Source organism: Schistocerca americana, chromosome 7 (assembly GCF_021461395.2).
Source record: "Schistocerca americana isolate TAMUIC-IGC-003095 chromosome 7, iqSchAmer2.1, whole genome shotgun sequence".
Classification (NCBI taxonomy): domain Eukaryota; kingdom Metazoa; phylum Arthropoda; class Insecta; order Orthoptera; family Acrididae; genus Schistocerca; species Schistocerca americana.
The window spans coordinates 130,640,488-130,657,252 of NC_060125.1; the positions used below are offsets into that span (position 1 = coordinate 130,640,488).

Consider the following 16,765-nt stretch of genomic DNA (forward strand, 5'->3'; position numbering starts at 1 on the left):
CTTTACCACTTCAGCAAGGTACACGTTCAAGTTTACTCTGAACTAGTACCTGTGACTGGAGGTGTTCCACGTGGTCTCCTAGCATTTGGATACAATACTGCACTCATCTCTGCAAATGGGGAAGTCCACTGAGGTAAGCGACTCTGAAGAATGGCAGGTTATTATAACGCGGAGCCTGTGAACGAGTATCTCGGAAATGGCGAAGCTGATCGATTGTTCACATGCTACTGTTGTGAGCATCTACGGAAAGAGGTAGAACAGCAGTGAAACTATTACTAGGCGCTAAATGGCTGGACGTCCACGACTCTTCACAGGGCGTAGGGTTCGGAGGTTTGTCTGCTCTGTACAGAAGGACAGATGGTGATCTGTGCCATTTCTGCCAAAAGAGCCCAATGCTGATGCGCGCGCAAGTGTTTCGGAGTACACCGTTCATTGCACATTGTTAAACGTGGAGTGCCGCAGTAGACTTCCCCTACGTGTTCACACGTTGACCCAAAGACATCGTCAATTACGATTGCAGTGGGCACGGATCCATCGGGATTCGGTCGTCGATCATTGGAAACGTGTCGGCTCTTCGGGTGGGTGAATCATGTTTTTACTACGCTGGGTAGATGGTAGTCTCCACAAACGCTATCATCGAGATGAACGACGGCTCGAAACGCTGGGTGCCACGGACGCAGGCTGGTGGGACCAGTATTATGCTATGGGAGACATTCCCCTGCTCTCGTATGGGGCCTACAGTAGTAATCGAAGACACGCCGACAGCTGTGAACCACCTGCATCCCTCCATGCTTGATGTCTTCCCCGACAGTGATGTCATTTTTCAGCAGTGTAATTGTCCGTGTCTCTGAGCCAGAATCGTGCTACAGTGGTTTGAGGAGAATTATAAAGAATTCAGGCTGTCTCGGCGACCAAATTCGCCTGATGTAAATCATATGGGACCCATCTGGATCGCTATGAGACGCCATCACCGCGTACGTAAGTCGGCGGCCCACGAAAGTACAGGTGACTCAAAAGTATGGAAATTTTGGGACATGCTGCAGCAATCAGTGATGTATTTCGTTCCAAACACGGACAAACAAGCTATTAAGCAGGTGGTCATTATGTTTTTCAGTGTACGTTCCTGATGTGGTAACTGACGAATAACATGCAGGTTTGCGCCAGATTCGAGCCGAATTACATAGGGAGTTCATCGAGAAGTTTACAAGTGAACTACATTTGTACTAACTACGAAAATATTTCACACTGAAGACACAGGCAGCTTGTAACCGCTTATTGGCAAAGTTCACTGCAATGTTTTTGCTTGTATTATCACTAACTTTCACTTGTGTCGTTTTCCATTATGAATTATGGCACGCCCTGTATTCGTTACAATTTAAGCACTGTAGGAGTCGCACCTACGATTTGGTGCTCATTGTGTAGGATGACATTGGAGGCGTTAGACAGAGGAGGAGACGGCAGGCGTACTCACAGTTGAGGACGTACTCCTCGGCAGCGACCTGCTTGAAGTGCCGGTGGAACTTCTTCTGGCGGTACTTGGAGGAGTGCGCTGGCTCCGGCGAACCCGAGGCGACGGACGGCTGCTCCGAGGAGCCCCTGGCCGCGGCGGCTGCGGCGGCGGCAGCCATCGCCTGCTGGTGGTGCGTCATGGCGGGCGCGCTCACGCTCAGCTGCTTGAGCTGCCTGCGGGCACACGAGGCAAGAGCCACCGGTCACACACCGCTGCTGCTCCAGGGGTTCTGGGTGGTCGGCTGGTTGGTTGGTTGGTTGATTGATTGGTTAACTAGTTGGTTGATTAGGTAGCTGGTTGGTCCCGTGAGTCAACAAACGAAACAGCGCGGTAGTGACGTCAAGATAAATTTGGTCAGATTGCGATAGCATGAAGCAGTGGCAATATCGGGGCAGTGAAAGCAGTATTAAACTCAGATATGAGAAGTGAAACTACAGGTGACTCAAAAGAATGGGAAATTTTGGAACATGGTGTAGCAATGCTGCGAAGCAGGTGGCGCCGAATGACATACACAATGCTGTTCGCACTGTTTTGCCGTTTAATAAACAGTAACCACGGAGGACGGAAAGGTGTACAGCGTGCCTTTACGATAAAAGCCTGTTACAAGAATGGAAATGTGGAGGCCGCGAGTCGAGAATTCCGGTATCATCTTAACATCGGACGGCACGGTCGTGCTCCCTCGGCGCGTGCAATCAACACCCGCGTCCGCAATTTTGAGCAACGGCTTCTGCATTCAAGAGGCAATTTGCAGGGAGACCTCGGACCGCTCGTACGGGAGACAGTATCGAGACTGTGCGAACTGCTTTCGTAAGAAGCGTACAGCGTTCTGTTCGACGTAACGGGAGTCTCTACAGTTAAGTCGCTCAAGTGTTCAGCGAGTACTGAACGTGGATTTAAAGTTCCATTCGTACAAGCTGCAGATTGTTCGGTTACCTCACCCTAAAGATTTGCTAAAGCGTAGAAAATATGCTGAACGCCCGTGAGCAAAACTGCGCGACGACAACCATTTCCTTAACAGCCCGTGCTTCCACCTCAGTGGCTTCGTCAATAGACAGAATTGTCGCTGTTGGTTCCAGCAAAATCCACGTCAGCTACCCGAGCGTTCACTGCACAGCTGCAACGTGCGTCATGTTTTCGAGTGGCACAACACGCCCCTACTTTTTTGAAGATCATAATGGGTGCACAAACACTGTAACGTCTGTTCGGTAGGTTGCCACAATGGAAAGTTTTGTTGCGCACGAACTGCCCGATTTTTCTGCCAACAGTTCATCTTAGCATGACGGAGCGACGACACGGATATCGATGGGAGCTGTATTACGATTGTTTGGTAACCTTGTCATTACAAGGCACCGTGACACTGCATGGTCCCCAAGATCGCCTGACCTGACAGCGCGATTTTTTTTTTGTGGGGCCACCTTAAGAGTGCGCTTTACAGTACTCGACCTGCTAACAGCGAAGAACTTAAAAATACAACAGGAAATCTTCAGGATTCCTATTGCAATGTTAGGTCCAGCCATGCAGGAATGTGTACACCGAGGGGAGCGCATCTGTCCGAAGTGATACTCAAGAAATAAAGATGCTTGTGACGTTCAATAATAACATACGTTGTATTGGTAAACAAACACGTCAAACAATTGTGCTCATTCATTATCTCCATTCCATAATTTCCCAAATTTTTGAGTCTCCCTGCGTAAGGAGCGGGTCGGTATGCAGGTCAGAGAGAAGACAAGTTCACCCCAGGACTCACCTGCGTCGAGGGACACCTCACCTCAGCCATATCTGACTCATGACAGCCTAATGCAGGACTAAGACAGTGACGGGATAAATAATGTCTCCTAGCCGGGAGATTCATAATAGTAAAAGAGAGAAGGCTAAAACGTGATGGGCATCAGTACGGACCGACAACTGTAAAATAAGGCGAGATAAATAATGAGGTCAGTACACGGATGAGCGCTGTCTTGTTTATCCCGGAGCTCAACATGCAGCGGGGAACGTTTCTCCCACAACTCTCTCACTCCGGTGTGACGTAGTCAATGTGTTAAAAATGAGAATAGACCCACTGTCTCGAAGAGCGCACAGAAATCTGTTCAACTGTTGTTCAACCATCATCTGGCATCAAGGATAAGGAATCCCTTAAGGTTTTGCCTTCGTCAGAGAGCTAGTCCTAACAAAGTAAAATTGGGTGCGGCAGAGGAAAGTGCTAACCGCGTCCGAAAGCAACTAAAATACAGTAAGAGAGGGACGACCCACGCGGGTGGCTGAGGAGGTAGGCTAGAGAGCTAGCTGCAGAATAACCAGAGGGCGTTAACGAGAACGGAAGCCGGGACCTCTGCGGGAACAGCCAGTGCTGGGAAGGGCAAAGGAACAGCACCTGCCGTGCGGAATACAGGCTTGTTCGTGCTCGCTTCGCGACGGCCGAGTTCGTAGTGACGCGCAGCGTCGGGAAAAGGGCGTGCCGCGAAGACGACTCGAATTTTTAACGGCCACAACCGAGCAAAGTGTCGATGCGGCGAGTGCACTCAATGAGGAACCTCTGTCTCGCCCACACACTAGGAATATCTGAGGAGTGAGCAGTCAGGTGCGCACAACTGAATTTTTGTCGCCACGTACACTGACTTCTTAGGTCGCGCGACTGTGGCGTGGAGTAAGGATTGCCCGAAGATTCTGAATATCACTGCATCTCTAGTGCAGACAGAATGTGGTCAAATGTACCGGTGATTTTTCATTCAAGTCTTAAGCATCTTAACAGCTTCCATTCGATACCTGGAATGGGTTTGGCTTAAAGCTTTGAACAGAGAAGCTCAAGGCCTTTCCGCTGGATTCCAACAAGTGCGTCAACTCTGATGTCAGTATTTTTTTTTTTGTATACGGAAAGAAGAGACAGACATAACCATTTTTTGTGCCTTGTGCTGAACTTTACCTGATTAAAAATCTGTTTCAAGTACGCCAATATGAAACTGTTCCACAAAATTTCGACACACAGTGATTTAATTATTTATTACATACTGAAATATCTCCAGCAACTTAATTCTTCTACTCGCATTTCATTGAATGGTGTAATCTTTGTTCATCCTTGGTGAAATTAAAATTTTGATAGCACATTATCATTCACCAGGTCATCTGAACTTTAAAATACGCACAATACTTTGGAAACTGAATACTACGAAGCAAATATGACAGAATTTCGTTAACATTTGTTATGTGCGTGTGAACATTGCTCGAAATGTGTATACATTCAACCGATAGACTGCCAGCACACTCCCTCCCCAATACTGGTTTTATCTATAATTTTTCTTGTACAGATGTGGCGATACAGTTGCATCGGTTAGTCACACGATTTTATGCCTTCATCACACTGCGTCTCAATATCAACGCCCAATACGCCTCTTACTAGTACGACAACTACAGTTACCTTTGCGGTACTCACTTATGAGAAATAACTTGTCTTCTCTTTAATGAATTTATTTTTTGTCTGCAGCAGCACCATCGATGTTAATGACAAATATGTGTGTAAAAGCAGAAGAAACATGTCCAATATTGAAGTTGACGTCTTAGCGGAAAATGAGAAGAATAGTGTTTTACTAACGTCACCATTTCGGTTTGCTTGCCCACATGCGCAGCGCCCTCTCCTCACCCCATAGATATCCCTCCTCCTCCTTCTCCATCATGTTCCGTTCAATAAAAATCAGCGCAAGTCCTAGGAGTTCGTCCCTACTCAACTGACGCGACAGCGGCGTAGCTGTCACTGTGGACAAAGCAACGAACGCGACACTGGCTTTGTAACGACATGACCATTGCTTTTATCTAAAGCGATTGTATGAACATTGTTACACCGCGTACCGTACACTTAGCATCAACTTACTAGTAGGGAATGGTAACGGTATTGTATTGTGGTCTTCAGTCCAAAGACTGGTTTGACGTATCTCTCCATGCTAGTCTATCCTGCACAAGTTTCACCACCGCAATCTATATTCATTTCAACTTGCTTTCTGTAATCTAGCTTTGCACTTTCTACAACTTTAAGGAATTCCCTCCTCCCCCTCATTCTCCTCTCTTTTAGCAAATTCACTATTCTGCGATGCCTCACGATGTGTACTATGAGTCTATTATAGCCTTAATCAAGTAATACAATACAGTTCATTTCTTCCCAATCCGATTCAGAGCCTTTCATTAGTTACTCCATCAACCCATCTAATCATCAGCAGCACTGCATTTCAAAACCACCTAGTCTCTTTTTGTCATAGCTATTAGTCGTTCACATTTCACTTCCTTACAAGCTACTCTCCAAATACTTAAAAAAGAAATTCCTAACTGTTAAATTCATATTGACATACTACATGGCGTCCTAGATTGACAATCCTGTTGTGACTGTACTGAGTGTCTTCTAAGTATCGGAATGGCTCGAAGAATACTTGACTAATGCAACCGAGTACGAACGTTCAGCAGAAACGTAACTACCGTCACGTGTACACCAAGGAAGGGTAAAAGAGCCTCTCATACACAGAAGATTTATTACTTAGGGCCAACAGCAGGAGCAGCAGCAGCATCAGATTGTTCACTGGCGATGCTGCAGTCTAGAGGAAACTGTCGTTTGGGCGAGAGTAAGGAAATGCTGAAGGACTTAGACAAAATTTCTACTCCTGCGAATTGTAAAAATTCGTCTGCAAAGAATCCCGTAGGCTGCGAGTACGTAATTTCTCCGCATTTTCCTTTCTCCCACGAATGCTAGTCCCGTAAGGTATGCAGGAGATGATCTGTGAAGTTTGGAAAGCAGGAGATGAGATGCCCGCGGAAGCAGAGCTGTGGAGGAGGGATCGTGAGTCGTACATGGGCAGCTCAGTAGGTTGAGCACTTGCCCGCCAAAGGCAAAGATCCCAGGATCGAATCCCTATCCGGCACACACAGCTTTAATCTGCCACCAATTTCAGATCAGCGCACATTCCGCTGCAGAGTGCAAGTTCAGTCTGAAAAAGCAGCTCTAGTTAAGTGTGTATAGAAGCAAGTTAATGTTTATAGCAAAAAGAAAAAAATCCGAACACCAGATCACTGGCGAACGTTTTGAGCACGTTATGTTGTACAAATATTTACAGGTGACATAAATAAATTGAAATTATCACGTAAAATCAATATCGGGAATGGGCGAAAGCAAAATTTAGATTTGTTGAAGGTGTGCTGGGAAAGAAGTTAATCTGTAAAGGAAATGGCATTCAAACCGACAGCATTTATCCAGCGTTCATAGACCCTACCAACTAGACATAACAGAAGACATCAAGCCAATTCAGAGGATCTTAACAGGTCGGTATAGCACATACGAACATGTAACAGAAATGCTCGGAGAACTCAAAACTGGATGCTCGGAAGGAAGCAGACATAGTTTTCTCTATATCCTCTTTGGCAAATGTAGAGAATCGATATTGGAAAACTGTGCTACCATTCAACTGTCACAATCTTCTGTCTTGTGTAGGGATCAGGATCACACATTAAGAGATCAGGGCGCAGTGCATTTTTCCCTTCGCTCAACGCGGAAGTGAAATAGGACAAACTGGCTAATATTGGAACGATGTAAGCTTCCCCCACACTCTCACTGTGCAGTGGCTTGCAGAGTATGTGTATAGAAGTAAATGAACCGGCATGGATCTGAAGCTTGCTGTTCCCGAAGACGAGTCCACTGCGCCATGAAGTGCGCTAGGCAAGTTATCTCGATTTAGTGAAAATCTGATGCTGGCCGAGTTTCCTAAGAGCCTCAGTTAAGAAGCAGAACTCTTCTTCTCAGCCGGCCGGAGTGGTCGAGCGGTTCTAGGCGCTACAGTCTGGAACCGCGCGACCGCTACGGTCGCAGGTTCGAATCCTGCCTCGGGCATAGATGTGTCTGATGTCCTTAGGTTAGTTAGGTTTAATTAGTTCTAAGTTCTAGGCGACTGATGACCTCAGAAGTTAAGTCCCATAGTGCTCAGAGCCATTTGAACCATTTCTTATTCTCACGGGGATAGATATTTGTTAAACGCAACTCGCTAAACCAGCTTGTCCCTACAAAAACGAGGTAAGAGTCCACGTAGCGATGTGGTTCCCAAATTGACTCCGTACCCGGCAGTGCTGGTTGGTTCAAGGAAGTGAAGGTATCCGTTGCTGCGCTCGTAAACCAGATGTTATTTTGAGATGTAGAACCGACAAGGAAGAAAGAGTGTGTGTGTGTGTGTGTGTGTGTGTGTGTGTGTGTGTGTGTGTGGCGCGCGCGCGCGTCAACACACTGGTATCTGGAACTCTACTCGCCAGTGAGCGGGTCCTTTGTGGATTGAGCGGTTTGTTTACGACCGGCAGCGGCCGGAGTCTGCCTGCAGCTGTTAACTGCCTGCCATCTGTCATGCGTTCTGATCCGCTCGGAGACGAGGTTGCGACCTGCATAGCTCCAGGCAGAGCGGTCGCCGCCGTCTTTAGAAGCCTGTGTTGACGGGTCGGCCTGAGGGCGTGAAAAGTAGGCATCCCCCTTGAGGAGGCATGTGGACTTTGCGCCCACGGTCAACGCGCTGTTAATTTGCTATCATACGCTATGGCTGCCTACGTCAGAAAACTACCGGCCGCAACAGTAAAGAGACACAATTACCTATTATTCTAGAAATCGGTTATGTTGTAGGGGTCGCGACATTTCTTGGATGAATCCACTGTACTGACATTAACGCACCATACCACCACCCGCATCTCGGCCTTGAAGAGGGTCGTTGCAAAGTTGGTCGAAACGTCGGTGAGCCTAGGACCTCGTTTAAATGTGTAGGTAGGTAGGTAGGTAGGTAGGTAGGTAGGTAGGTAGGTAGGTTGGTTGGTTGGTTGGTTGGTTGGGTTGGTCTGTAAGCGGACCTAACTAAAAGGTCACGAGTCCCTTTTTCCTCATGGAAACAAGTCTCAACGTAAAACAATTTTCAAAAGGAGTCGGGAAAAGTGAAAGGGCGTGAAACCAACGGGGAGCCGTACGGAAAGAGAAAACGAAAGAAGTAAGCGAAAGGGGAAAACGTACCCTACAAAGAAATCTAGTGGAAGGTATTAAAATAATATAGCAGATTGCCTGGGCTCGCTGATCACAAGAAGAAAAAAGTATGAGACCGCCACTCGGCAATACACTGAAGTCTCCAGCCTAAAGGACAAACACCGAGGCAAACAAACAGCAAAGAAAAAGCGAGGAAGACTGAAAACGGAGGGAGTCTGGAGGCCAGAGGAAGAAGACCAGACGGCCATCCTCAGATTGTGTGATAAACGCCTCCCCCCCCCCCCCTCACGAATAAAACGTAAAACATCATCCATTTAGGCATTCTCTCCGAACACCGTTGGCAGTGTGACGGGAAGATTAAAAGTCCGCGGCAGAGCGGCTAAAATTGGGGAGTCCAAGAAGACGTGGCCTGCCCAATTGGATAAGAGCAAAAGACTTCTCCCCCGCCACGGTATCCGATATACATGTGCGATTAGTGAAGGTGATATGGTTTATTATTTAATTCCTTGTTTCGGCTCAAACCATTTAACCTTCTCCTACGGCGTGTATCAAAGAGGATGGACTGCATTTCCGGGATTAAAGCCCTGACATGAAATCCATTGAAAGTCTCTGGGCGGAACTGGAGCGTCGGTTGCCTGTGTCTTCGCTCATAATCCTGGCAAAAGCTGCTCACTGAATCGAAATATTTTAAAACGACTTTTTAAGCGCTTCTTCAGTGACAAGCATTACAGCGCATGATTCCGGCGCATCCGATGAAGCGGGGGTGTGAGCTGTGCATGTTATTGTCGGCGGTATATATATTGCACCGGATTGCCTTATTGCCTTGCGGTATCGCGTGGGTCTCGGGGCCACCCGTCTCCGAAACGAAGCACTCGTACTTGTGTACTGTAGGTGTGGCGTATGGAGATGAGTCGTCCGCAATTCTTCCGTTTCTTTGTTGCGATTTCGACAGACCATCTCCGAGCAACGATCGCTAAGTTTGCATTGGCGCAAATAGTGCTTCTGCTAGTGATATGACGAAGTTATGAGTTTTTAAGCGTTTCGGAAAGGACAGAAAAAGGTAAGTGTTTCTCAGCTGCCTTGGCGCTAGATCCTTCGGAAACTATGATAGTAAACATGATTAACAGGACTACCGTGACGTACAGTAAACGGGTCAAAAGCAATTTGCGATACTAGTCCACCTGTATGTTTATGGCCGCCGAGACGTCACATCTTGGTGCGTATTCTGAATTGCCCTGCGTAATTGTGTTTTTTAGTGTGCGCGCTTACAGTGAAATTGTTTCTTAATCTCTGCTTTGTGTGAGGAACAAAATATAGCCACATCTGCTTCGTTTAGTAAAGTTGGGAATCTTTTCGTTTAAGTAGCTTCACAGTCAGCCTCAAATGACTGTATGTAACGCTGTGTGGAAATATTAACATGTTATTGGCGGATACTACTCAATATTCTGTAAGTATAATTAAGCTATGCGTAGTAGCGTTTTTGTATGGTAGTTTTGGGCTGTCCGTTTTAGATGCATTTCAGTTTCTTTAGTAAAAATACTAATCCGACTGCGATAGGTTACTCTGTTGCCCCACAACCTGCTTTCTGGGAATATTACAGCTGGTTACATGATTTATGTGAAATATATTGTAAGATTAACATTGTAGTTGAATTTAGGTGTTGCATTGTCTACATCAGCTATATAGCTAGAACTTATTTTCCGGTACTATCTTTGATTCATGTACGGTAAATATTGTGTGTTTTTGGATGTACAACGTATCTCTGTCTCCACTGCAGCATTAGAATTCTTTTTACGCTCAGGTTTCTTTCCAAGAAACTTTTTCTTAAGAATATGTGACTGACGGTAATAGTGTTTCGAACTTTTTTTTCCCGATGCAGGAAATTCTCGTGATCAAAAGTGTTTGTGTGATTTATGTTTCAAAATATCGCCTATAATTTGCCGTCATAGTCGACATGTTGATGATGTATGTCCCACGTTCAGAACCTCATTGGTCAAAGCCAACGGATAGTATAACGATTTCTTCTTTATGCCAGTAAACAAAGTTACTTTAAGTTTCTTTTTAACTTTCGTGCGCCAGCTGGTGATGTATGTAGGCGGTTTTTATCTTTTTTGAAGCTCTTAAAACGGAACTTTTCCTGCTCCATTATTTAACTCAGATCTTTATTTCCAATAATGATAGAAGCTGAAGCAATGAATTAAAATTTATGCAAACCAGAGCACTCGAACCCGGGTCTCCTTATTTACCAGATGTGTTTACCACGACTTCACTGTAGCATTGTGGCTACCACAGCTGCGCAAAAAACCTCCAAATCCAGTGCCCTCTCTAACACAAGCGTCAGTTCAAAGTTTCAGCCTATCTTTCTACAACCAGTCCACTTCATTTTGAACGCCTTTAGGGAGCATTATACAGCAACCTCCAAATTGTCCGAGTTTGCGATTATCCGTGTTTAGTTCGGCAATTCTGAAAACCAGCAAATCAACCAATCAACCCTGAATTATTCTGTTGCAACCAGAAGAATTATTTTCGTCTGGAAAGAAAAATTATGTAGAAAAATGCAGATGGCGAAAACACCTGAGACTGGTTAAATAGCAATGCCTATGAACCAGGATCTGGTCAGTAAAGTGACGCGAATATATTTAGTGAGCAGAGTACGTTTGGTAGAGGATGGCAGCGAAAACGGGTCGCTCAAGGTAACCGTTATCGCCCACACCGAGGCACTGAACAACGTTATCCGTTGTCGAGTATGCAGGACGAAAGTCGTTTGACCAGACCGATGTATTGATTCTTTAAAATGAAAAATGGTAGTCAGCAAAAAATTAATGAAAATCGAGAAATGGAGGATTGTTTCCCAGAAGTGAAGTAAAAACAAGTGCGTTTAAAGGGTATGGTTGTAATTAAGTTGTTGCTGGCGAGTATAGCGTAAGTAATGAATTGGGCATTCAAATGCGATATGTAGCACGTTCTGTAAATTTAAGAAACAGCAGTTTTCTGTAAAAAAATGTTTATCCATCTTTTCAAATTGTCCGCGCTTTTTTGGATCCGCATTAAACCGGGTAGTCAGTATTTTAAATGTCGTGCTGAGTGGCGCTAACAAAGCATAAGCCTGTGGGGCAGTGAAAGAATCTTTTTACGAAGTTATTTACTGTACACTATGTGGCGTCATGATTCGAATACAATTATGTGGGTTCGTTACGCTGACCAGTTCAGATCACCAGCTTCAGCTCCACCGATTATTATTATTATTACTATTATTATTGGGTTATGAGGCTCTCAAATGCACGGTCATCAGCGCCCGTGTAAAGTCCCAATTTTCACACAGTCCAAGTTTTTTTACTGCTCAATTTAGACACTGACACAAATGATGATTGTGATGAAATGATGAGAACAACTCAAACACCCAGTACCCAGGGAGAGAAAATCCCCTGCCCGGCCGGGAATCGAACCCGGGACGCCGTGATCCAGGGGCAGCAACGCTAGCCACTAGACCACGAGCTGCGGAAGAACTCTGTCGAGGATCTTCGGCAGAAACGAGAGCATCAGTAGGAGATCAGGTGTTCAAAAATGCGTCAACTGCACACGATTCCTCAGGGGGACTTAAAGAGTCTGACAGAGGGATCATTCAGCCGCTTGTAGAGTATTTCTCGATCGTTCCACTCTCCAGTAGCACGTGGGGGAAAACGAATACTTACAGCTACCCGTGTGAGGTGTCTTTATTTTATTGCGATGTTCATTTCCCCCTGTGTAGGTAGGAGTCAACACAATATTCTCGCATTCGAAAGTTGGTGATTGAAATTTCGTGAAAAGATCTCGCCGCAAGGAAAAATGCCTTTGTTTTAATGATTGCCACCTCAACTGTCTCCCGTATTTCGCAGTAATACAAAACGAGCTAGCCTTCTTTGAACTTTTTCGATCTTCTTCGTCACTCCTATCTGGTAAGGCTCGCACTCCACGCAGCAAAATTGTAGAAGAAGAACGATGGATCTAGTAGACAGTGTCGGAAGTTCCATGCGGCTTTTCGCGGATTTTGCTGTAGTATACAGAGAAGTTGCAGTATTAGAAAATTGCAGCGAAATGCAGGAAGATCTGCAGCGGATAGGCACTTGGTGCAGGGAGTGGCAACTGACCCTTAACATAGACAAATGTATTGCGAATACATAGAAAGAAGGATCCTTTATTGTATGATTATATGATAACGGAACAAACACTGGTAGCAGTTACTTCTGTAAAATATCTGGGAGTATGCGTACGTAACGATATGAAGTGGAATGATCATATAAAATTAATTGTTGGTAAGGCGGGTGCCAGGTTGAGAGTCATTGGGAGAGTCCTTAGAAAATGTAGCCCATCAACAAAGGAGGTGGGTTGCAAAACACTCGTTCGACCTATACTTGAGTATTGCTCATCAGTGTGGGATCCGAGTTGACAGAGGAGATAGAGAAGATCCAAAGAAGAGCGGCACGTTTCGTCACAGGGTTATTTGGTAAGCGTGATAGCGTTACGGAGATGTTTAGCAATCTCAAGTGGCAGACTCTGCAAGAGAGGCGCTCTGCATCGCGGTGTAGCTTTCTGTTCAGGTTTCGAGAGGGTGCGTTTCTGGATGAGGTATCGAATATATTGCTTCCCCCTACTTATACCTCCCGAGGAGATCACGAATGTAAAATTAGAGATATTCGAGCGTGCACGGAGGCTTTCCGGCAGTCGTTCTTCCCGCGAACCATACGCGACTGGAACAGGAAAGGGAAGTAATGACAGTGGCACGTTAAGTGCCCTCCGCCACACACCGTTCGGTGGCTTGCGGAGTATAAATGTAGATAAGCGTTGTGTAGGGAGTCTCTTTAGTAGATCTGCTGTATCTTCTAAATGTTTTGCCAATACGACGCAGTCTTTCATTGTCCTTCCCCACAACTTGTTTGGCGTTTCAGTTTCAAATTTTCGTAATTTTGATTCCTATGTGTTCCAATTTAAACTGTTCGTAATTATGATCCCCATGTATTTAGTTGAATCGACAACCTTTAAATTTGTAAGATTTTCGGGCAAACGAAATTATTTTAGTACTCATGTGGAGGACCTCACAATGTTAATTTTTCAGGACTAAATCCCACTTTACGCTACCAGCCCAGTAGCTGGACAGCGGTATGCCATAAATGAAACGAATGAACAAATTTGCAATGGTCAGTCAGCGGTTGCCCCTGTCGTGTTATCTGCACAGTTAAAGTGCCCGTGGCGTGACATTCTGTGAGAGCGCCATATAGGACCGACTCCGCGCCGCGCCGCGGCTCGTGGAGACGGCCGTCACGCCCCGTCAAATTCGCGATACGGCGCACTTGTGGCCAGGAAACTGGCGCCAGAACAGCTGGCAGGCTTCCCCCACCTGCCGCGGCAGCGAGCGGTTGTCGGTTGGTTAGCCGCGCTCGCCGTTAGCACTTCCTGGGAGCTGGAGCGCCTCGTACCGCGCGACTCCTCCACACAACGCGCGCTCCAGCGTTGCAGGTCTCCAGTTTCGTGTGACGCACGCGCCGCGCGCAATTAACGCAGCAGACGCGACGTCTGCTGGGCGCTGGTGTAGCCTCTAGTATTGCAGAACGGGATATGAAGCGCTTTCGAGACAGCTAAGCAAAAGCCTGACAGTCCGAGCACGCAGACGAAGCCATTCACTAATCGTCAAATGCCACTGTATTCGGAAATCATCTGCTACTTCTTATATATATATATATATATATATATATATATATATATATATATATATATATAAACTCAGAAAGTGTAGAATAAATGACAGGTGCAACAGCTTTCGCCGACGACCTTTCAAATACCGTCCGGAGACGTGGCAACAATGGTACAAAGAAAAATCAACATCTTCAAAACAACGACAGAAAAAAAACGCCTTCAACTATCTTAAACTAAAAATGTACGACTAATACAACGTAAGTTTCAAACCATATAACCACAAAATAGTGAGAAATCAAAAAATTAATATATTTAAGCATTTTAGTGAAATAATACGGAAGAACGGCCGCGACGGGGAGGCTAACAAACTCAGGGTAAGGAAGATGGAAATATCCTTCAGCTGATTACAGATACGCGCAATGAAACATCCATCCCCTCTCAAGCAACATTATAGTTTTTGTTAACAGTAATAAAGTCAAAGATTATATTCAACCGAGCCCCTAGACTTGGCTGAAATAGGAAATATGGAAGAGAGGAAAAACCTATGAAAAATATTGGGGTCAATAAAACAATCGTAAACCCAGCAACAGAAGTAATGAAGATCTGTAAAAGACGATTGACCAACTAAATGTAACGATGAGAAAACGTAGAATGGTATTTTACTGCCATGTGGTTAGGATGAATGGAAACAGGATACGCTTAAGAACTTTTCAACCGCCGCAGCAGGTCGCATACATCGAAGGTGAAACTAAAAAGACTACAGCTCCTTAACATATACGTCAGTTACAAGCTAGAGTACACTGGCGGTGCGAAAAATAGAGCTGTATTAAACGTTAGGTAATCCCCAGATCTCTGCAATAGAACGCCGTGGTCTATTACCAAACGAGAAAGCTGTCGCATCCTGCCCGCAACCGCAGTCCACTGACGTCTACTCGATCTCTGCACGATAATCATGCGTCATATTCCTGTCTGCTGTCGTCGCGAACTGCGGAACTTTCCTTACTGCGTCCATCTTTTTTGAGAACAGGCCAAGCGCAATTTTTTTTTTTTTTTGTGGTTTTAGGGCGCACAACTTCAACGGTCATTAGCGCCCAGACTGCGTTAGGAATGCACCGCGAGGCACAAGTTTAAAACAGCAACTAAAAGGGAAAACACGATAAAAGATTGACAGGCATAGGATTAAAAAAACAGCATATTCAAATGTCCTTAGACAGGTTTGTCAAGTTGATAAAACGAAGAACGCGAGCAGCTGCTCCTGGGTCATCCGCTAAAATGGCATCCAGAGTACACGGCAGGCCACGATCAAGACGCAGTGTATTAAAATCCGGACAGGACGTCAAAATGTGGCGGACCGTCAGCAATTGCCCACATGGGCAGAACGGCGCCGGCGCAGCCGTCAGCAGATGGCGATGGCTGAACCGGCAGTGTCCAATTCGTAACCGGGCCAAAAGGCCAAGCGTAAATGTCGTAACTCATAACTCAAATACCAACACTTCGGACCAGCGTGACATAAATACTTGTTTATTAGTTTTGAACGTTGACCGTGATTGCTCGTTCGGCCTATGTACCACGTCCGAAGTCCAAAAGCCCATGTTTGAGCCCCGGGACAGCCTAGATATTTTAAAAGTAATTTAACAGCTCTGTTATGCTGACAAAGCTTTGTTTACGACAAAAGTGCCAAGTCGTGCACCATACTGTATTTCAGACTCCAACTCCGTAGTTTATCGGGTGAAGAAACAACGGTACGTCACATCCACTGTGACCTCGAGTAGCAGAGCACTGTCACTCAATGCAAAGTGACTCGTATTCTGCTTATAACCCAGTCCCTTTTACTGTAGTTTTCATGTCCAGGAGTGTGGCCGGCATTTGGATGTTGCCAAGTGACGAATTAACTATTTACATCTAACCTACATCTATAGCCTGCGATATATCTTAGAGTGCGTGACGAATGGTACTTCCGGTTTCATTATGTTGCCCCCCCCCCCCCCCCCCCCATTTTCCTGTTCCATTCGCGTACGTGGGAAGAATGATTATCGGTAAATCATAGTAATAAGTCTGATTTTTCAGATTTTCTCGTTGTGGTCACAGACGCATGCGGGAGAAGGCAATATGCCACCCGGCTGTTCGTGGAATCCCTCTCTGACGCATAACACCTCCCTTGTAGCGTCTACCACTTAATACTGTTGCGTATCTCCGTAGCGCTCTCGTGCCGACTAAACGATCCCATTACGAAACACGCCTCTCTTCGTTGAATCCTGCCTCTCTCTTCCGTTAATCCAAATACTCCGCGATAGTTAAAACATCTATTTCGTGAGCCACTCCTTTCACAGACGAATTAAGTTTCTCTTGGATTCTTCCAGTGAATTTCAGCCAAGCATCTGTTTTTCTTGCGATTAGTTTGACGTTGTCGTTCCACAGCGTCATTATTAAGAACCGTCGCTCTAGATAAATTGGACAATGACGGTGGAAAGAAGGGAAAAGAAACGTTCCAGTATTCGCCTTGTGTGATCTGGGAAAGTCACGGAAAAAATTTACCACGATGGACGGAAATGCACCTTAATCAGCTACTACCCAGGTTGACGTCAAATTGGTCGAAGCACAGCTGC

General features: G+C 45.6%; 1 protein-coding gene across 4 annotated transcripts in view; it reads right to left on the reverse strand.

The window, feature by feature from the left end:
• LOC124622138 (GRAM domain-containing protein 2A-like) overlaps positions 1–16,765 on the reverse strand; it is a 279,154-nt gene that overhangs the window by 63,126 nt on the left and 199,263 nt on the right. For all 4 annotated transcript variants that reach the window (XM_047147766.1, XM_047147765.1, XM_047147764.1 and 1 more), the window contains one exon: positions 1,472–1,683. In XM_047147766.1, coding sequence (XP_047003722.1) covers positions 1,472–1,683 — 212 coding nt within the window. The remainder of the gene's footprint in view (positions 1–1,471; positions 1,684–16,765) is intronic.